General features: G+C 41.2%; 1 protein-coding gene across 1 annotated transcript in view; it reads right to left on the bottom strand.

The window, feature by feature from the left end:
* Il12rb2 (interleukin 12 receptor subunit beta 2) overlaps nucleotides 1-19,570 on the bottom strand; it is a 75,014-nt gene extending 55,444 nt beyond the window's left edge. The window contains exons 1-3 of the mRNA XM_057781132.1: nucleotides 19,420-19,570; nucleotides 3,084-3,193; nucleotides 893-1,177 (exon numbers count right to left, since the gene is read on the bottom strand). Of these exons, the coding sequence (XP_057637115.1) occupies nucleotides 893-1,177; nucleotides 3,084-3,159 (361 nt within the window). The 5' untranslated portion in view covers nucleotides 3,160-3,193; nucleotides 19,420-19,570. The remainder of the gene's footprint in view (nucleotides 1-892; nucleotides 1,178-3,083; nucleotides 3,194-19,419) is intronic.
* Nucleotides 19,571-22,964: the final 3,394 nt, after the last annotated feature.

The raw sequence follows: 22,964 nt of genomic DNA, 5'->3' as shown, positions 1-22,964 counted from the left end.
GTGAAATTAATGCACTTTTCTAGAACTATCCCAGTACTAAAGGATACATTAACTGTATTTCCTAGCTTCGTTTCTCACTCTCAGCTCACTTCTTGAAGTATTAGCCTATGAGCTTTGCGCTGGGCATAATTCCAGGAAAGGTCCCTAAGTATGGTGGCAGTTTCCTGCTAGCCTCTCTGCGTGTGATCGTCACTCTTCATGGGTGGGTGGAGATGGAAGAACTACTTGCTGGGCACTAAGTGAAGGGAGAGGAGGTGCTGCTGGTCTGGGATGTAAGAGCTTTAGGAACTTGTAGCTTTGAACCAGTTTTCCTAAACCAAGAGGGTGTGGCAAACTAGCTGTAAAGAACCACTCACAGAGAGTAAGCAAATTATCCCAATGGTCAGAGAAAGAGGAAAGGAAGAAAGAGAAGAACTGGGAGAAAGAGAGAGTGAAGGACAAGTGGTGGAGAGAGACTGCGAGTTCCTAAATAAGATCCTAATTCTGTTGATTTCTAGACTTTTCACACTGGAATTCTCAGGATGGTCTCACAATAAAATACTTAATGTTATGGGAGAACAGAAAAATCTGTCTGGTGTTTGCATTTCTATTTATCTCATGTCAAACACACACCCACCCACCCCCTCACAAACACAAAGACACACACAGAAACACACGTGGACATACAGAGATACACAGATACACACAGACACAGAGATATATAGACACATAGACACAGACACACACACACACACAAACACAAAGACACACACATAGACATATAGAGATACACAGATACACACAGATACAGACACACAGAAATATATAGACACACAGACACAAACACACACACACACATAGACACACATACACAAAATGATCACTTCATAAGAGTTCAGAAAGGAATGCTCACCACCAACTGAGATCTCTGCTCCACACACATAGTACGGACTAGTTTGAGGATAGTACACCTGGCAGACAAATACGGTAATACCAAGGGAAAGGTTGGAGACTTGGATAGTGGAGGAGCGACCATTGTGGGAATGGACTCTTTTGCCAGACTTTAAGAGGACTAATTTAGAACCAGGATGATTCCAACTGCGGTGCTTGGGATTCAAAGAGCAGGAAATATTGACAGCTGACCCAAGTGGAATCACAAGGGAAGGCTTGACAGTCACTGTGCCTCGCTTACAGGGATCTGCAGGAAAAGACAAAGGCAAAATTCAGCTAGAAGGAAGACATCCATTTCAAGATGAAGAGTTTGTTCAATCCCCATAGTAGGGTAAAATTAAAACTCATCAGACCACAGAACTGTTAATAACCTACATTGTTCCAGCAGCATTGGCAATGCTGGAGAATTAGAAGACAGTCATACTAAAATGTGTTTGAATTAAATGTATGTTCTTTTTTTTTTGTTAAATGTATGTTCTTATCAAAACATCCATGCTATAATCATAACAAGAGGAAAGTAGCAAGAAAACAGCATTGAAAGAACATTCTGGAATGCAGTTCTAAACTCTCTCAGGTGACTTTTCCACATTCAGATTTCACACCAGACCCCTTAAAGAGAGCTTCTCAGGATAAATTACATAATTCCCATCACCTTTGTAATTTAAAATGCTTATTTTAATAATTATATTAAGAAAAACAAAGACAATCTTACAAGACATTAGGGACATATGTAGAAATAATTTCTTCTCTTAATATATCAGCTGTATTAAATGAGCATAACTTGTAATATCATTTTATAATAAAGATAAAATATTCAAATATGTGGTTTTGTGATCCTAGCACTTGGGAAGCTAAGATGGAACATCATGAATTATTGGCCAGACCAGGCTACAAAGTCAGAAAATGTAGCAAAGAATCAAACAAAAAAAAAAAAAAAAAAAAAAGGAAAGTGGGTCCAATAACCTGCATTTTGATATTTCTTTAAGCTGTAGGCCCCTGGGTAATATGGCTGAAGTAAATGACATGTATGTTCCTCTTTTTGGATGACTCTTATGGCTTAGTTACTATCACCAATGTCATCTTTTTTTTTTTTTAAATGTTTATTTATTTATTTTGTATACAATATTCTGTCTGTGTGTATGCCTGCAGGTCAGAGGAGGGCACCAGATCTCATTCCAGATGGTTGTGAGCCACCATGTGGTTGGCTGGGAATTGAACTCAGGACCTTTGGAAGAGCAGGCAATGCTCTTAACCTCTGAGCCATCTCTCCAGCCCCACCAATGTCATCTTGAACTCCCATTTAACTCACTCCCAAAAGCATTCCACTGACACACTTCAGTAAAAAGAACTACAAAATAGAGATGCATTCTCAATTTCAGATGTGGTATAAATACCCCTGTGAAATCATCTTTGGGGATAATTCTGTGATAGGATCAATATGCATAAAAGAGGAATTAGTGAAGAAGTTATTATTTACCTTAAGTAAATGAAATACTCAATAATCCTTTAAAAGAAAACACTCATTTTTATTTTCAAAGCTAAATGGAATCTCTCTCCCTCTCTTAGTTTTATTCTATGTCTGATCTTGATTTCTTTGATTCTTCATTGTAATGGGCCAGAAAGCCCAAATCAAACTCTTACTCAAGAAGCCAGGATAATGTAGACACATACACACACACTATGCATATTTATAGACATGCATATGTATGTATCATATTCATATGATAGCCAAATTCAACCATGAATACTCCTGCTAAAGTACACTCTAACTTTTTATTTTATCATTTATGTGTGTGTGAACATGGACCACAGTACACATTTGAGGCTAGGGTGTGGGCTCAAACGGTCAAACTCAAGTGGTCAGGTTTGCAAAGCAAATGCCTTTACCTGCTGAACCATCTTTCTGGTTCTAAAATGCATTCCATTATGCTTCAGGTTTATTAGCCAGTTTCTCAAGAGTCAATATATGATTATATCCAATGCTAATTATTAAAATAAATAAGACAATACTACAGAGCCAAACTTATCCATTAAATGTTAAAAGACTGACTACAAAATTCACTTTAGAACTCTTACCACAATACATGGTTCATTTGTACCTGAGAATTTAAGCTACAATTCCTTCTACAGACACGATTACAGAAATCTCTTACCTATATCCGCTTTAATCAACAGCCACATGAATAAAAAATTCAGTCCCAACAAGAATCTTCTAAGAGTGTGTGCCATGAGCAGTCAACTCCAGAATGCAACTCGAGTTCTCCTTACAAAAGAAGACAAATTTATTCATGTTAAGTACATTCAGAAAATGCCAGAACTACCACTTCCCAGAACAATTCAAGTACTACTGTTTCCCCATGTTGTTAAGACTGTAAACTTAGGGAACTGAAGAATCATAGCTGCCTTCCCCTCCCATCTCAATGAACCTCCTTGCTTCTACCATAATTTCTTTCAATGACGGGCTGTGATGTGCAAGTGTAAGATATAATGGGCAGAGATGAGAAGGGGCTGGGTATCTCATTCTCTTCAGGCTGCTGCAACAGCTCCAGAGTGATGCCTGGAGCAACAGAAAGTTGAACATCAAGAGGGCAGACACTTCAGTGTCTCAGGAGAACCTGCTTCTCAATTCACGGATGACACTCTGGACTTGCTTTTCCACGGTATGAGGAGCAAGGCAGCTGGAGCACTATCCCATACATATGTGCTGAGCTCTAGGAACCTTTCAAAGGTTCCATCTCCTCAACCATTGGGGATTAACGTTTAAACACGTGGGTTTTGAGGGGACATGAACAAAGCAAACTTTGAAGTCATTTAAAACTGGGTTTAGCCGGGCGGTGGTGGCACATGCCTTTAATCCAAGCACTCAGGAGGCAGAGGCAGGCGAATCTCTGTGAGTTCGAGACCAGCCTGGTCTACAAGAGCTAGTTCCAGGACAGGCTCCAAAACCACAGAGAAACCTTGTCTCGAAAAACCAACCCCCCCAAAAAAAAACTGGGTTTAAATATTGTGACCATATGAAATTACTTAACCTGTCTATACTCTACCACGCATAAAACTTTTTTCCCCTCTTAAAAAGGCTATGTCATCACAATCAAACAGACCTCTTGATTGGTGCAGATTGTCTAATCTCATTGTAGCTCTGAAAACAGGAGATTAAAAAATGGCTTCCACTGGTGTGGTAGCATGAACACTGAATTCTATCTTATTCTGATTATTTTTGCTATACTCTGATTGGCATCTTTATGGGTTTTCATTACTGTAGTGAAAAGGTTAAAATACACTATCATAGAACATTAGCCAGCAATGCTACAAACACTGGAAAGACATGAGTGAGCCGCAAGGTCAATTTTGTACTGAATATGGTGCCACAAATGTGCAACCCCAGCACTCTGGAGCCTGAGGCAAGTGTCTCATAGGTGTGAAGCCAGCGTGGACAAACCCCGTCTCAAAATTACAACAACAGGACATCATTTTGATTTTTGTCTTGGTAAGTTTTATGTCAACTTGACACAAGGTAAAGTCATTTGAGGAGAAGGACTCTCAATTGAGAAAATGCCCCCCCCCATAAGATCTGTCTATAGGTAACTCTATGGGGCATTTTCTTAGTTAATGATTGGTGCAGGTGGTCTCAGCTCACTGGGAGCAGACCCACTTCTGGGCAGGTGGTTCTGGGTTCTATAAGAAAATAGATCGAGTAAGCCAAGTAGAGAAAGCCAGCAAACAATATTCTTTCATAGTTCCTGTTGCATTTTCGGTCATAGCTTTTTTCAGTGATGTACTCTGATATACATGCGTAAGGTTAAATAAACCCTTCCTTCTCCAAATTGCTTTTAGTCATGGTATTTTATCACAGTCATAGATAGAAATTGTGAAGAGAAGTAGGCTATTGTTCTGAGAGATCTGACCCTCTTGTTATGGGGAGGATTGTGAAAGTACTTTAGAACTTTGGACCGGAAAAGTCATTGAGCATCTAGAGCTTAGTCAACTATTGTGGGAACTAAGAAGATAAACATGAAAGCAGTGTAGAAGGTAATGATCTAGCTTGTGAAATTTTAGAGGGAAGCAAAGGCTCTGTCAGTGTTGTTTGAGTGATATTTTGAATCAATAACCGGTAAGGTGCTGTAGAATATTAGTTAAAGATGTGCTACATTTATTTTTTCTGTGGAACACTTGTTTAATGATGCAAAGATGTGTAGTATTTGTTTAATACTGTGAAAGCTGTGTTACTTTGTCTGTCTACAATACCTGATTAATCTAATGAGGAGATGAATGGCCAATAGCTAGGTAGGAGAAAGATAGGCAGGGCTGGCAGTCAGAGAGAATAAGTAGAAGGAGAAATCTGGGAAGAGGGAAGCAAGATCAAGGAACAGGAAAAGGAGGAGAGGAGGAAGGAAGGGGCCAGCCACCCAGCTACACAGCCAGTCACAGAATAAGAAGAAAGAAAAGATATACAGAAATAGAGAAAGGTAAAAGCCAAGAGGCAAAAGATAGATGGGATAATTTAAATTTGGAAGCTTTCTAAGTCAGGCTAAGACTGAGCATTCATAAGAAAAAATAAGATTTGTGTAATTTCTTTGGGAGCTGGATGACAGCCCTCCAAAGAGACCAAGAGTAAAAAACAACCAACGATTGTTGGTACAATTGGTACAATCAGCTGTGATTAAGAACAGGCCAACATCATTTAGGTGAAGTCTTCTGGGAATATTTCCTCACAGTCAGCACACAGAAGCTGAGGTCCAGAGGGTCCAAGGCTACATCTCATGCTGGCAGCCGAACTTGGTAATATATATGAGTCACCCAGGTGGTACTGGTTTTGAAGGCATGAAGGGGTCACAGTGAGCAGCGGAGGCCTCTCACTGTGTAGCAGGGCAGGAATTCCTGAAGAGAGGCAGGAGAGTTCATTAGTGAAGGTGAAAGCCTCAGTTGTAATCGAAGTCCTAAGATTGAAGGGGTCATGGAGAGAAGTCGAAGCTTGACACATATGCAGAACCAGAGTCCCTGAAGAGAGCCCAGAAGAGGATGTTGGTGAAGGTGCAGCCCAGTTTCAGAGCAGATGCTAGTACCATGGGATGAGGACCATGGACAGCAAGGGCTCTGTGTGAAGTCAGCCCGAGTGGATAGGGCACAGTGTGTGCTGTGGCAAGTCCTTTAGAGTCCGGAAGTCGTGAGTCACAGCATCTGACATTGTTGGATTTTGGTTTTGCTTTGATATGATTTTAACTGTGCCCTGATTTTTCCCTCGGAGTAAGAAAGTATTAAAGTTATTTTTGATTTGACAGGTGCCTACAATAAAGAGACTTTGGAATTTTGCATAGAGCTTGGATATTTTAAAGAGACTTAGCTTTTAAGTGTTTAAATTTTTAAAAGCTGTTGAGATTTTTAAAATTTTATACTGTAATATGGATATTGAGGTAATCAGGATGAAAAAGAGAGGGAAGGTTATGGTTGAGCAGTGAAGTGTTCATTTACAAAGTTGACTAGGATCAGTTGTCCTTGTTAGTTTATGTTGATTTGATGCAGGCTAGGGTTATTTGGAAAGAGAGACTATCAATTGAAATATTCCCATAACACAACTTATGTTGGTGAGGATATTGGAAAAGTGGGACACTTATCCATTTTTGGTATGAGTGCAAACTTGAACAAACACTATACCCCAAGAAGCTAGAAATAGATCTAGATCCAACTATACTACTCTTGGGTCTATACCTAAAGGACTCTACGTCCTATTACAGAGACACTTGATTATCCATTTGCTCTATTCCTAGTAGCCACATATTGGAAATGGCCTAGATGTCCATTAACTGGTGAATGAATAAAGAGAATGTGATGTATTTACACAATGGAAGTATTGTTCAGCTGCTAGAAATAAAAACATAAATTTCACAGGTAAATGGATGGAGTTCAGCCAGAGTGAGGTAACCCAGGCCCCAAAAGACAAATATGGTATATGTTCTCTTATAAGTGAATGTTGGCTATTAAGCCTTCTCTAGGAATCCTACAATCCATATAACACAGAGGTTAGGTAACTAGTAAGGGACTTAGTGGGGAAGGGAGGATTTACCAAGGAAGAGGAAATAGAATACATAGTTTTGGAGAGAGAGTGGGGAGAATGGAACAAGAGGATTAAATGGGGAGGAGGAGACAAAAGTGGGCGGAAGGGGGGGGACTAATGAGAGGCGCAACACCAAGAGCCATTTGATGAGGTATATGAAAATCTACTAATGTATAAATTTCTTAAACTATGTACATAATAAAATAAATCTAAATGGAGTCACCAAATAATGAGAAGACAATACCCCAACTAAACATCTTTTGGCACCAAGTGAAACTCAAGTGACAGGAATGGGTTACATCTAATTGAGTTGTTGGCCAAAGGGGCCCCATGGACACCCTCAGACAACTCAGGCAAAGGCTATTGGTAGCTCTCCACCAACTGATTGTAACACTCTTTGGCTGAAGACAACACTTACATAACTCATTAAACATGAAGAAGTTGAGCTGATGTCTATAGACTTTACCCCTACTGACTGGTGTTCACGATACTGGGATGTATTCTGTGTGGTACCAGAGGAGAAAAGTAAACAGCAACCCAGTTACAAACTCTAAATGTACAATGGTGGCCTGAGCAAGTTATTATGGTGCAATAAGGGTGTAAATGTTATGAGAGTAAGACACCACTCTCTGACTAGATTTAAGGCCCACTCTGTGAGATGGAACCCATGCTCAACACTGCTTATATGGCCAAGAACTCGAGATTAAAGAGGGCATGGGCTTAGGGGAAATACACCATTGTTTTGCTAAAGGAGCACAACAATAAAACAACTTCTAATGACATTTTACTATCCCCATAGATCAGTGCCTCACTAAGCCACTATCAGAGAAGTTTTCTCTTTCAGTAGATGGAAACTAATACAGAGACCCACAACTGGACAATGTGCAAAGAGTGAGAGACTTAGGAACACCTACCTAAATGAAATGTCTGATGGAGGAAGGTCATTTGTTAAAAAAATAAAGAAATTGCTTGGCCCTCATAGGTTAGAACATAGGTGGGTGGAGAAAACAGAACAGAATGCTGGGAGGAAGAAGAAGTGAGCTCAGATGCCAATGCAGCTGCTCCCCAGAGCAGATGCGATGAAGCTCCAACCCAGGATGGACGTAGGCTAGAATCTTCCCGGTAAGCTCACCTTGTGGTGCTACACACATTATTAGAAATGGGCTAGTCCAGGTGTGAGAGTTAGCCGAGAAGAGGCTAGATATAATGGGCCAAGCAGTGTTTAAATGAATACAGTTTGTGTGTTGTTATTTCGGGGCATAAGCTAGCCAGGTGACCAGGAGCTGGGGCGGCAGGAACACAGCCCGCAGCTCCTACTACAAATGTCTGTATCAATCCCCTCCCCTTAGGGCTCTGGGAGCTATGAGGAAGGGGAGGTGAAAAAATTGTAAGAGCCAGTGGTGGTGGAGGACAACAAGGAGACAGTGTCTGCCAGACACAGCAGGAAGGATGCACCGTGAATTCACAGAGATGGTGGGACCACACACAGAGCCAGCACAGGTTCAAGCCAGACAGGGTTCCAATGCTGAGAAGGGGAAGTGGACACCATTTTCCACCCCTGTTCAAGAAGCTATCTTCAACTGATACCCATTTGCAAAGGACAAATGTATTTTCCCCATTGGAATCTCACTGGGTATAAAAGGGTAGACTGAACACCCAGCAGTAAGTGGCTAATGCAAAATGAACTCAATGGTGTTTTTGTAGATATTTTTTTTTTCATATTTCTTTGTTTGGGTATTTTTTTTTTTTATATCTTACTGGTCTTTTGCTTGTACATTACGGGTCTGAATATGTGTTTAATTTTTTTGTATCTGTGTATTTCTTATGCTTTTTCATTGTTTTAAATTATGTTTTCTATTTTTCTGTTTGTTTTCTGAACAGTCAGAAAATGGTGGTATGGTAGGGAGGGTCTGGGAGAAGATGAGGGATGGGAAATTGTGACCAAATATTTTGTACAAATTTCAAAGAAAAAAGAAAAAATTGTCTGTAGGCAAGTCGGTGGTGCATCTTTTTGATTAATGGTTAATGTAGGTGGTCTCAGGTCACTGGGGGCAGTAACACTACTGAGTGGGTGTTTCTGAATAATATAATGATTAATGTTGATGGTCCCAATGCCACTGGGTGTAGTGCCACCTCTGGGCAAAAGGTACTGGATGGTAAAAGAAAGCAAGCTGAGCAAGTCATGGGGAAGAAGCCTGGAAGCAGCCTAATACAGGGATGTAAACAGAAGATTTGATTGCCCCCGAAAATCAGGTAAAAACAGTTCCATTTATGAGAAGTTCAAACCCCTCAACAACCTTCAAGTAAATGAGGCATCTTCCAATAAAATGAAACCTCACATGGGCTGTAAACATCCTTTACACAGCCTGCCTCCAAGGTCAATTTCAAAACTACAGCTCTCTCTGAAACACAGAATGAAAGACTCTGTCCCTGACTCATCACTCACCCCATGGCTTCCAGACAATGAAAACAATGCTCAGAGGGAGGCCAGCGAATGTCCGTCCCCCAGCAGCACCACCAGGAGAGGCAGGAAGGTACAGCAGGTGCCCCCAGTCAGTCTCTGCACACTCACCCCAGAGACAAACGCAAAACAGGCAGCTTCTTGGAAGCTGTCCTTGAGGAGACTATGAAAAAAACCAAAACACTTGGTCTTCCGCAGGTAATGATTTCACCCAGACGTGAACACTCTGTATATTCACATTTGCTTCCTTCTGCTGCACTGTGGTAAGTTGAAAGAAAAAGGTGGTATTGTGAGGACAAACAGGCTAGCGGTAGAGTCTCAGGCCCATGACTTATCAGGTAAGATGTCCACCGAGGCCACTGCCTATTTCATTTTCTCTTTAGGCCTGGGTTGTGTTGCTTTCTTAATCATTTTCAGTGTACTGGAATTATACATTTCCCTGAACAAGGTAAAATATCGTACGCTAGGCATTGAACGAAATCCTCTCAAAGGTTAACAAGTAACTGTTATGGGCTGCTGTCCGTTCCTCACTCCTCCACCTTCTTGATAGGTGACATTTTTGTTCACCATTGAACTAGCAAATGTTGACTCTGAATGTGCACTGACTTGCTGTGTTACAAAGTCATGTTGTAACTTAATAGTAAAGTTAAGGAAGTCTGTTATAAAAACCAAACCAAAGCAAATCAAATCTTTGATAACTTTCAAGGTTCTAATACAAAATTACAAAGACCAAAACTTTGAAAAAACACAAATATTTTTGTATACTTAAATTTTTTTTTGAGACATGGCCATATGTAATCTAAGCTAGCTTCACGCTCATTGCATGTTAAGGATAATCTTGAACTCTTTGTTTAATCTTTAAAATTCTATCTTTTACCCATTTATCTATCATCTATCTATCTATCTATCTATCTATCTATCTATCTATCTATCTATCTATCTATCATCTATCTATCTATCTATCTATCTATCTATCTATCTATCTATCTATCTATCTATCTTCATCGTCATCGTCATCATCATCATATCTATCTATCTATCTATCATCTATCTATCTATCTATCTATCTATCTATCTATCTATCTATCTATCTATCTGTATCTATCTATCATCAACATCCTCATTCTCGTCATCATCATCTATTTGTGCATGTGTACGGAGGTCAGAGGATCACTTGTGGAAGTTGGTTCTCTTGTCCCAGTTTGTGCGTCTCAGGGGGCGAACTGAGGTTGTCAGGCTTGGTGGCAAGTTACTTAACCCACTGAGCCATATCATCAGTCCTAATTTTGAACTTTATATCCTCTTACCTCCCGCTTCTAAATGCTAGGATTACAGGCCTAAGCCTGTACTTGTATGCCTTTAAATAATCAAAATACTAAGAAAGTCATGCCAAAAAGTTTTTCCATAATAGAGATACAAAACATTTTTATGGAACATGTATTCAGTTCTGAGATATTCCTCGATTAAAATATAATTTTTGGGGGGCGGGCTTTGTTTCTCTGTGTAATTCTACCTGTCCTGAAACTTGCTTTGTAGACCAGGCTGGCCTCGAACTCATAGAGATCTGCCTGCTCTGCCTCTGCCTCCTGATTGATGCCTGGCCTCCCATAAAATAATTTTTTTAACCAACATTAAAATTATCAGATTAGAACAGGAGAGATGATTCAGCAGTTAAGAGTACTGGCTTCTTTTGTAGAGGATTTGGGTTTGATTCCCAGCATCCACATAGTGGCTCATGATCATCTGTAACTAACTTCAGTTCCAGTTCACACCCTCTTCTGGCCTCTATAGGCCCCAGGCATGGATATGATGTACATGCAATCAAAAAATTCCCACACATAAAATAATAAAATAATCAAATCATATACTGCAAAAGAAAAAATATATTCAGGTGCGGTGTGCTGCAAGTAACCTGCCTACAGCTTCTCCTCTGACTGTTCCCCCCCCCTTTTTTTGTCAGTTCTACCTTCTCCTCCTGAATAGACAATCCAAAAATTTTAGATTCTCCAGAGTTCTCTGATACTTATCTTTTAACATCTGTAGATACTAAGGTTTGGACCTTGTTAGTATAAAATTTTCTCTAGTCACTACTGAAAACAAACACAACAACAAAAGCCCAAAACCAAAAAACAAACCCACCTCTCCTTGGAGTAGAAGATGGAGATGGTATAATTTTCATATCATTAGAAGAAAGTGATGGTGGCAGGGATCTTTCCATTATAGGTATTACAAATTATCATTACCTGTGTTCTCTTTGCTTGAGTCTAAAAGGCTTACAAGCAGTGCGGGGGTGGAGGAGGGGGTTGTTTTAACATCTTGTTTCACCTCTGCTCTAACAGCAGCAGGATGGTGAACATTTCCTGCTGGGAATGTTCCAGCAGCCTGTGCAGCTTCATCTGAGTTTGCAATTTTTATGTCATCTCTGCCAATCTCTGGGGAACCATCTCTGTTATGTTCTTGTCTGGCCCAGAAATACAGCTTTAAAAAGCAGATCTGGCCTCTTTTCTGATGCAGTATCTCCTGTTTGACACACCCTTTGGGCTTTTTGTAAAGGATATGTAGATCTGCACTGGTAGAGGAGGGTGGTCTGCTCCAATCACATGATAGTTAAGTGCCATGATACCCTAATATCTATTCTTTTAGTGTGTTCTTTCATAATTTTCCATATGGTGTAACAAGCTTTAGTAAATCAAAATTTTCAGCTAAGTAAAATTGAGAGAGCTAGACTCTCCTGCCTTCTTCTGAAATTAGTAGGCAGTTTCTAAAGCCACCATGTAGCCAGCAACCCTTCTTCAGAGTTCAAAGTTTTCTCTTTCTCCCCAGAAGCTGAAACATCGCTGATGTGAACCAAATTTGGCACGCACACCTGTCTTCTGTGTGCAGCTACTGAAGTGCCATTGGATTCCCACTTATCTCACTGTCTCCAGTTCTAAGCTAAGTTCCTTAGCTTTTACCGGAGAATAGGGACTTTCCTTAATGTTTGCTTTTTTTGTTTGTTTGTTTGCTTGCTTGCTTATTTTCAGCCCTTTTAGGATCTCTTTTTCATTTCTCTTTAAAAAAATCTTGTTGTACTCATTCCTGAGATACATGGATGGCTTGCCACACACGTGAATAAATGTAATACAATACATTAATGGAATCAGGGAAAGAAATCACTTGATCATATCAACAGAAAAGGCTTTTTAACAAAATTCAACATCCTTTCATTATAAAAACCTTCAAGACATTAGGAAAGGAAGGAATATATTTCAACATAATAAAGTCTACACACAGCAAACTTATTGCCAACGTTATGCTAAATGGGAAAAAAAACCTCAAAGCATTTCCTCTAAACCGGGAATGAGACAAGGGTTTTTACTTTCTCCACTCTTACTCAATATAGTATAGAACAAAAAGACACGAGAAGGAAATAAAAGGGGAGCAAATAAGACAGGAAGAAGTCAAGGTGTGTTTGTTTGCAAAAGACATCTACAACTGAGGAAATTTAGCTCAGTCTGATGGTCCTCACACTGGGGAGGCAGAGGTAGGCTAATCTGTGTGAGTTAGAGGTCAGCCTGCTACACATGGCAGTTCCAGCCTAGTCAGGAGTTAATAGTGAGGCCTTGTCTCGAACCAACCAACCAACCAACCAACCAACCAACCAACCAACCAACCAACCAACCAACCAACCAACCAATCTAAAAACTCCACCAAAAAACTCAGAATGGATAAAGACCATCAGCAAAGTAGCAGGATAAATAATTATTAAAATAATTAGTAACCTTTCTATATACCTATGATAAACATGCAGACAAAGAAATTGGGGAAACCATCCAATTTAACACACACACACACACACACACGCATGTGCTCAGGATCACATGTATTTAGCACATACACTCAAACAAACATAACAAAACAAAAAAATCTCACCTTAGAATAAGTACAAATAAAGAAGTAAAAGAGCTCTTCAATGAAAAGGCTAAAGCACTCAGCACTCAAGAGAGGAACACTAGAAGATGGGGAAGACATCCCATGTTCCTTGATTAGAGGAATTTACATTGTGAAAATGGTGACACTTCCAAAAGCAAACTCTAGTTTTTTTTTTTTTACTTAATTAAAAAACTCCAGTTTCAGTGATGCCACCAATCAAATTTCATCATCATTCTTCACAGAACAGAAAAAAAAACCCTTAAAATTGTTTATAAACATGAAAGTTCCCAGATAGCCAAAGCAATCCAGAGCAAAAAGAATAAAGCTAGGTGTGTTACCTTTCTGATTTCAAGTTGTACTCCAGGACTCTAAAACAGCACAGTATTCACACAAAACAGACATGAGCTGTGGAACTAAGGACACAGATTCTATCTCACACAGCCACAGTCACCTACTTTTTCTTTCAACAAAGATGCTAAAAATACTAAATGTGGATAAGTCAGCCTCTTCAACAAGTAGTTCTATGAAAACTGTATAGCCACATGTTGAAGACTGAACTTAGGACCTGTACAAAAGTCACCTCCAAACAGACCTAAGGCCTGAGTGACAGACCAGAAACCCTAGAATTGTTAAGGAAAAGGTAAGAAGGATACTTCCAGACATGGGCATAGACAGGGACATTCTCACCTGGATTCTAGTCGTGCAAGGAATAGCCCAAATTGACATATTGGACCTGAAGAAATATAAAACCTTCTACTTAAAAAAAGAAATAGTTAATGAAGTAAAGAGACAGTCTACAGAAATCTTTGCCAGTTATACACCAGAGTATTAGTATATAGAATGTATAAAAATAAAAAAGAAACCTAAGCAATAAGAAATCAAACAACCCAGTTAATAAATAGGATAATGAAAAGAGCATAGAGTTCTGAAAAGATGAAGTACAAAGAACTAACAGACATATACAAACTGTCCAATATTACCAGATAGCAGTGAAATGCAAATAAAAACCACATTGAGATTCCATCATCACTGATTCAGGATGGCATAAGGAAGAAACAAACAAACAAAATAAAAAACAGACAACAAGGAGAACTAGCAAGTGGTTCAGAGGTTAACAGTGTTCCTCTAGTGCAAGTCTGATGACCTGAGTTTGATTCCTGGGTTCCCAAGTGGAAGGAAACAACCAATGCCTATGCATTCCCCTTGACCTCAACAACCTCAACTGTGGCAGGTGTGAGCATGGGTACACATAAACACATACTACTATCACTACTACTACTACTAATGCTACTGCTACTAAAAGATTTAAATGGCCAAACTAGGTAAGGTGGTGTATACATGCAACTTTAGCATTCAGGAAGCTGAAACTGGCAGATCACTACAGCACAGGAGTTCAAGGCCAGCCTGGGAAGCACAGCAAGAAGTTCATCTAAAATAAAGACGTCAATGTAATGATTTCTAATGACATCCTGCTATACTCATAGGTATACATATATATAGATAGGTGGAGCTGACAACCATGGAGCCTGTATGGGACTGATCTAGACCCTTTGCATATATGTAATAGTTATGTAATTTGGTTTTCCTGTGAGACCCCCCAGCAGTGAGAGCAAGGCCTGTCTTTAACTATGTTGTCTGCTTTTGGGACCCATTCCTCCTACTGGATTGCCTCATCAGCCTTAATAGAAGAGGAGGTGCCTAGTCTCACTACAACTTGATATACCATGGCTGATAGCCCTGGGATGCCTACCTGTATCTGAAGAGAAACAGTGGAGGAGTGGGTGGGTAGTGGAGTAGGGGGAGGGGCTAGGAAGAGGGAAGGGAGGGAAAACTTTGTGATGTAAAAACAAACCCAAAGTCAAACAAAACAGAAAAAACCCTCAGCACAGACATTAAGGGCATCATTGAATAAATGGGACCTCCTGAGACTGAGAAGCTTCTGTAAAGCAAAGGACACTGTCACTAAGACAAAAAGGGAACCCACTGACTGGGAGAAGATCTTCACCAACCCCGCAACTGACAAAGGTCTGATCTCCAAAATATATAAAGAACTCAAGAATCTAGACCGTAAAAGGCTAATCAACCCAATTATAAAATGGGGCACTGAGATGAACAGAGAATTCTCAACAGAAGAAGTTCAAATGGCCAAAAGACACTTAAGGTCATGCTCAACGTCCTTAGCGATCAGGGAAATGCAAATCAAGACAACTTTAAGATACCATCTTACACCTGTCAGAATGGCTAAAATAAAAAACACCAACGATAGCTTTTGCTGGAGAGGTTGTGGAGAAAGTTTGCATTCCCATCCATTGCTGGTGGGAATGCAAACTTGTGCAACCACTTTGGAAAGCAGTGTGGCAGTTTCTCAGGAAATTCAGGATCAACCTACCTCTGGACCCAGCAATACCACTCTTGGGAATATACCCAAGAGATGCCTTATCATACAACAAAAGTATATGCTCAACTATGTTCATAACAGCATTGTTTGTAATAGCCAGAACCTGGAAACAACCTAGATGCCCTTCAATGGAAGAATGGATGAAGAAAGTATGGAATATATACATATTAGAGTACTACTCAACAGTAAAAAACAATGACTTTTTGAATTTTGCATACAAATGTACGGAAATAGAAAACACTATCCTGAGTGAGGTAAGCCAGACCCAAAAAGAGGAACATGGGATGTACTCACTCATATTTGGTTTCTAGTCATAAATAAAGGACATTGAGCCTATAATTCGTGATCCTAGAGAAACTAAATAAGAAGGTGAACCCAAAGAAAAACATATAGGCATCCTCCTGAATATTAACCTTCATCAGGAGATGAAAGGAGACAGAGACAGAGACCCACATTGGAGCACCGGACTGAAATCTCAAGGTCCAAATCAGGAGCAGGAGAGAGAGCACGAGCAAGAAACTCAGGACCGTGAGGGGTGCACCCACACACTGAGACAATGGGGATGTTCTATCGGGAACTCACCAAGGCCAGCTGGCCTGGGTCTGAAAAAGCATGGGATAAAACCGGACTCGCTGAACATAGCAGACAATGAGGACTACTGAGAACTCAAGAACAATGGCAATGGGTTTTTGATCCTACTACACGTACTGGCTTTGTGGGAGCCTAGGCAGTTTGGATGCTCACCTTACTAGACCAGAATGGAGGTGGGTGGTCCTTGGACTTCCCACAGGGCAGGGAACCCTGATTGCTCTTCGGGCTGATGAGGGAGGGGGACTTAATTGGGGGAGGGGAAGGGAAATGGGAGGTGGTGGTGGGGAGGAGACAGAAATCTTTAATAAATAAATAAATTAAAAAAAAGAAATATAGAAAACAAGCAGGAGTTTGCCAAATCTTAAAAAAAACAACCCTCAAAGAATACAAAAAAAGAACAAAAGAAAATGACCCCAAATAAAACCAACATTTATTGAGAAAATTAAATCATAAGGTTGGGGAAATGGCTTAGTGGCTAAGAGGTGGAACTGCTCTTGCAGAGAACCTGAGTTCAGTTCCCAGCACTCACATCAGGCAGCTCACATCAATCTTGAACTTTAGTTCCAGGGCATTGGGCACCTCTCGCCTCCATGGACCACTGCTCTCATGTGTACCTACCCACTCCTCACCATCACACATACACACAATTGAAAACAACAATAATAAATCCTTTTTAAAAAGAGCATCAAATCCCCTGCAAGATGCTTCTTCCTCGGTTTCTTGGACAGGCCTCTGTGTGATACCTCAGGACTGAAGTTGCGTGGTCAACATGTGGAGGCATGAGGTTTATTTCTCCCTCTTGAGCCCTGGGAAATCCTGACAAGTTTGCTTCCCCTGTGGCATCACCCTCTGCCTGTTCATAAAGTGAGGTGAACTTAAGACAAACAGCCATCCTACAAGGTTTTTCTTTTTTTTTTCTTTTAGAGGTTAAATTTTAAGTTTTTTCCTCTTTATTACTTTATAAATAATACCAATCAAAATTCCCACTTTCCTTCTGCTCCTCCACACACCCGTTCCCCCACCCCCCTCCAGTTCTAAGAGAGGGCAAGGCACCCTGCCCTGTGGGAAGTCCAAGGCTCTCCTTGTTACTTCCAGGTTTAGGAAGGTGTGCATCCAAAGAGAATAGGATCCCCAAAAGTCAGTACATGCAGTAGAGACAAATCCCAGTGCCATTATCATTGGCCCCTCAGTCTCCCCCAATTGTCAACCATATTCAGAGGGTCCAGGGTCCATGCTCATTCAGTCCCAGTCCAGCTATTAGCTCAGGCACACTATCTCAGTGGGTGGACCAACCCCTCATGGTCCTGACTTCCTTGCTCATATTCTTCCTCCTTCTGCTCTTTAACTGGCCTTGGGAGTTCAGTCCAGTGCTCTCATGTGGGTCTCTGTCTCCATCCGTGGCACTGAAGTTTCTGCCCTAACAACCCTCTGCCTGATGTTTACTTAACCAGTTCCTTTCCTTGACATTATAATGACAAAACACATTCTGATTATTCTAAACTTGCGCGTCTTTTCTGGCCTTTGTTAACAAGTTTCCATAATGCAGAGCACACAATTTCGTAATTAATCCTTGCTTTACTGCATAAAGTAACTCTTACCATTTCTAGACTGTGGTGACATATGTAGTGATCAAGATGACACGGGCATCTTAGGAGGGGACTCAGTCACACCGGAGTATGCATTCCTCTCACTCCTCCATCACTCCAGAGGCTTGGTAACCTAACAGCAGCTCTGCTCATGCTGCCCTTTGCAGTTCTCTGGGACCTGGCCTATACAACTCATTTATTTTCAGTGAGCCTCAGTGCTCCCTTGTCAGTGCCACGAAGTAGTTAGCTCACAGCTGAATTGGATGATGTATGTTCTTATCACTTCATTCCAAGCTTTCCAAAAGAGCCCCCTGGACAGAGACTGGCCTAGCCAAGAACTGAGAAGACCTGGGAAAGAAGCTGCAGTCTCAGCTGACCAGTCTAGCTGTGTGGCCTGTCTACCGAGTGAGAAATAAAACAGTGCCTGATTCATAGGATTGTTGTGGGGTGAACACGAGATGCTCCAAAACCCTGTACCCACCATACAGAACATGCTCAGTAAGTAACCCTCCTATCGGAAGCTGGAAAGGAAAAGAACACGAGCACATTTTTTTTTTCCAAAGACATTGTTAAATTTCAGGTAGGTAACCTGAACTTTTGATCTCTCTCTTTAAACGTTCATCTAGTGCCACTGGAAGATTAATTTGGTTAAAACTAGGTGCTGTCTCTTCGTTTGCTGTACTCTTGAGTATATCTCTGATTTTAACTTTGAAGGAGTGAAGTAAGTCTTCTATTAGCTATAGTGCCCACCAAAGGTAGTGAGAAAGACAGACATCCAATTCATATTTTTATCTTAAAAACAACAAAAAAATATTGCTGCCGTATGCAAAGAGTACTAAAATCTTCCAAGATCAAAGGAAACCGTTGTTCCAGATCTCTTCTGAGATTTGGTGGTTACTTTTTAAAGGCCGCTACGGCAAGAATTTGCTAGAGAACAAGCCAGGTGCAGCAGTAGGAAAGTGAGCCCATTACTGAGAAATTATTGTAAGATGATGATTCTTCTCCTCTAAAGTCAGACTGAGGTTCAGAGTTTGCCATCCTATCTAACTAATCACGGTGACTCAGGAGCTACAAGGCACGAATCTGAGCTTACTGCTGTGCCTAAGGAGGGGATAGCGGAGGACTCACCGAATCAAGTATGGGGAATGCAGAAGACAAGCGGGCGCTGTACCCATTCTGAAGATCAGGAATCTAATCTCTCTCCTCTCCCCTCCTCTCCTCTCCTCTCCCCTCCCCTCCCCTCTCCTCTCTCCTCTCCTTCTAAGACAGCACCTCACTATAATGAATCCGTAATGCCTGACTTAGTTTCCTGAGTATGAGACGGGTCACGGATGGCCCCCAGGTGTGGCTCCCCGCCAGATCCCCGTTAAGAGCACCAACCATTATTCTCATCCTAGGGAAGCCTGCGAGGCTCAGCATAAGGACCAATCAGTATCCTAGGGTGAAGGGAAGTCCGACTCTGGACCACGGAGTCGCGACGCCTCCTTACCGGGTTCCTCGTTGCCACTAACCAGAGGTATTCATTCCCGCGCACAGGACGCGGAGAGGGATCCCGGCAAGCCCTGGCCGAGCGCCGCGCCACCCGCAGGAGTCCTCGCCCTAGCGTGGTCCCCCGTGCTGTGACCACGGCAAGTACCCCGGTGGGGGTGACCGGAGCTTGGGGAAGTACCTCTTGCGCTCTCACCACGCCCTCCGCAAGCCGCAGAGGGAGGGTTTAAAACTAAGTGAGAAAGGAACCTATGTGTGTGACCCCGGCACTAGCGCCCTGCGTGCTTAGCGTGGTTCTGAGAAAAGAGGGAAACCGCCCAGGGCGGGCAGCGTGTGCCAGAAAATGACAAGGCAGACGCGCGAACCGACCCAGAGCCACCTAGCAACTCATTACATCTTATTTATTTAAACGTCCCTTTAAGGACATACAAACAGAAGGGGGGCTTACAACAAAATACATTAGGTAAAATATTTCTTATCTGCGTTCATACTGAGAATCTAACACGCCTAACTAAATGTTTTTCTTTCCTTCATTATCAGCCTATGAATAAAGCAGAACTTCCTGAGCGCGTGTGTGCGTTGCTGCTGTCCCAGGGTCCTTCCCAGTCTGCTACTCCAGGACCTCCCCCCCGCCCCCCCCCTCCGCCCAGCTCCGCCCAGACCACCGGCCCGACTTAGACTTCAGTTTTTCTGCCTTCTAATTTGCCTGTGTAAATGTTGGGAAAAGTGCACCTCTCGAATCCACACCTTGCAAGTAGATTGTGCCACAGGTAATTTGCGTTCTCCAGTAAGTTATGTGAAAGCTACAAATACAGCTTTTAAATGTCAGAATCCACACTGCTTTGTAACAGGAGTTGTGGAAATCATTTTTAACAAAGTTAACGGAATTGACTCAGTCTAAAGTAAGTATGTAAAACAGGTGTAGTGTTTCTCACCTCTAATCATAGGCAGGAGGGCTTCAGAAAGTTTCAGGACTGCCTGAGTTATAGAATTAAGTCACTAATTAGTTTTACAGAAACAAATATTTCAAATTCGATGATTTTTCTATAAGAGTGTCCATAATATGCTACCTATTTTTTTCTGCAAAACATTAAAAACCCAAATATATATTTTGTGGTGTCATTGAAGTAGTTTTAGCACCAAGTGAGAATAAGCCAAATAATAACGAATAAGCAAATACACAGTAGCTTCAGGTTAGTTGAATGGACAGTTGGTGATATCAGAGACGATATATAAAAACTATGGTGGCCAAATATTGATGATAAACTCTTTGCTTTGTGGGTTAGGTTCTCTCTCTCTCTCTCTCTCTCTCTCTCTCTCTCTCTCTCTCTCCCTCCCTCCCTCCCTCCCTCCCTCCCCCCTCTCTCCCTCCCTCCCTCCATCCCTCCCTTCCTTCCTTTTTAAAGACTAATTTATTTAGTATATATACATTGTTCTATTTGCAGGACAGAAGAAGGCATCAGCTCTCATTATATATAGCTGTGAGCCACCATGTGGTTGCTGGGAACTGAACTCAGAACCCTTGGAAGAACAGACAGTGCATTATAACCTCTGAGCTGTCTCTTGGTCCCGAGTTAGGTTATTTTTCAATAATTGTATTAGCTTATTAGTTGTTCATCTATGCATATACAATGAAAAGCAGCTGAACATATATGGGAACTGTGGTCTTAAAAATCCCTCTTTTGCTGGTCAGTGGTGGCATTAGCCTTTAATCCCAGCACTCAGGAGGAAGAGGCAGGTGGGACTCAGTGAGTTTGAGGCCAGCCTAGGCTACAAAGAGAGTTCCAGGAGAGCCAGGGCTGTGACACAGAGAAACCCTCTCTCAGAAAAACCAAACCAAACCAAACAACACAAAAAATTCAAAGCAATCCCATTTTCTTCTCTGAGAGAGTATAGTCTAAAATGCTGAAAGACCACTGGTTACCAACCACCACCTATCTTACAGCATTACTCGTAGATGCCCATTGCTGTAAATGCCACCGAGACATTTTATTTACCTCAGAAGTAAGACATGAGAGTCTTAAGAGGCAAGTTTAAACATGTTCGTGAAACAAGTTCATCAAATTGGGAGAATACAACCTTCTTTGGTTTTTCTTTCTCCAGGGGCAACTCAATCAGATGGTCTTTCTTACATAACATAGAAGACTGTTCCCCATCTATTTCTGGACCTATTTCAGGGTTTGGTCAACTAGAACTTGTGCTAGTAGTTATACATAGGAATCCTTCTCTCATCCAATTTACCCCCTAGGTTTTCACTTCCTAAAGCACAAGGATCCTGTGCACCATGTCGGCTCTCTTTCCTCCAGCACATGGCATAATGAAGGGCAAAGGGCAGGAAGCTCAATTTGTTCATCCCAAATCCTAGGTATTTATTTTGGATTTTTAAAACTTTCAACAGAGTTAAAAGGCTGTTGAACAATGACAATATTCTTAGCAAGTCTGGGACCCTTGCATCAGCACAGAGCTTTCTATTTTCCCCCTCCATTCTCCTTCTCTCCCTCCTCACTATAGGTGGCTGCTTGTCTAGTGAGAGAGAGAAAGAGAGGCTTGCTGGGGTGCTGTCTAAAGAGCAAGTCTAAGGCACTGGAGGTGGTTCGTGCAAGGCAGCAGGAGCCCAACATGTGAACCAAAATGTCAGCCTATGCCTGTGACATGGCTTTCTGCAAATGAGAAACTCAGCTAAGTGCATAACCACAGTGACACTGACAGAGGCTTTTCTAGGAAACACTAACTAGCTCAGTTTCCATATCTGGCATGTTTTTATTCCTTCAAATGTCTATTTTGGCTCACTGTTGACACTAAGCTTCTTGAATGTCCTTACTTGAGCATTCTAAGAGTAACTGAGTCCTCTGCCTAAAATGCCCCTAGGATAAATATTAAGAGGTGCTTTCCAACATGGAGATTACAGATATTAGCTAGTGCTGCTACTAATAAAGCATGGTAAGAAGGTGTGGTGGTTTGAATGAGAATGCCCCCATAGGGAGCCAAACATTCAAATAGATAAGCCTGTGGGGGCCATTCTCATTCAAACCACCATAGGAGGTGTCAACACATGTTTAACATTTTATGAACAATGAGACCCAGATCTAAAATCCACTCCTGCTTTTTGCCTTGCAACAAAATAGGAAAGTTTTATTATTTTATTTTTATTTTTAACAATACTCATTAAATTATTGGTTTTACTCACCACTCCAGTGAATTAATTGAACATAACTCCTCAATATGCTTGTGATATCAAATATTAGAAAGGCTACACACACACACACACACACACATCTTTTGGTTCTTTTGAGACAGGGTTTCTCTATGTAGCATTGGATGTCTTAGAATTCTCTCTGTAGACTAGGTTGGCCTTGAATTCAAAGATCTGCCTACCTCTGCCTCTCAAATGCTGAGTTTAAAGGTATGTGCTACCAATGCCCAGATAATATATGTAATCTTACATATACATATATGAATAATCAGATTCTAGTAAATTCCATTCTTAAAATGTAGTCGTAACATTTATGTATGTATGTATGTATGTATGTATGTATTTATTTACTT

This window comes from Chionomys nivalis, chromosome 1 (genome assembly GCF_950005125.1).
Source record: "Chionomys nivalis chromosome 1, mChiNiv1.1, whole genome shotgun sequence".
NCBI lineage: Eukaryota > Metazoa > Chordata > Mammalia > Rodentia > Cricetidae > Chionomys > Chionomys nivalis.
This window is presented reverse-complemented; position numbering and strand designations above follow the sequence as displayed.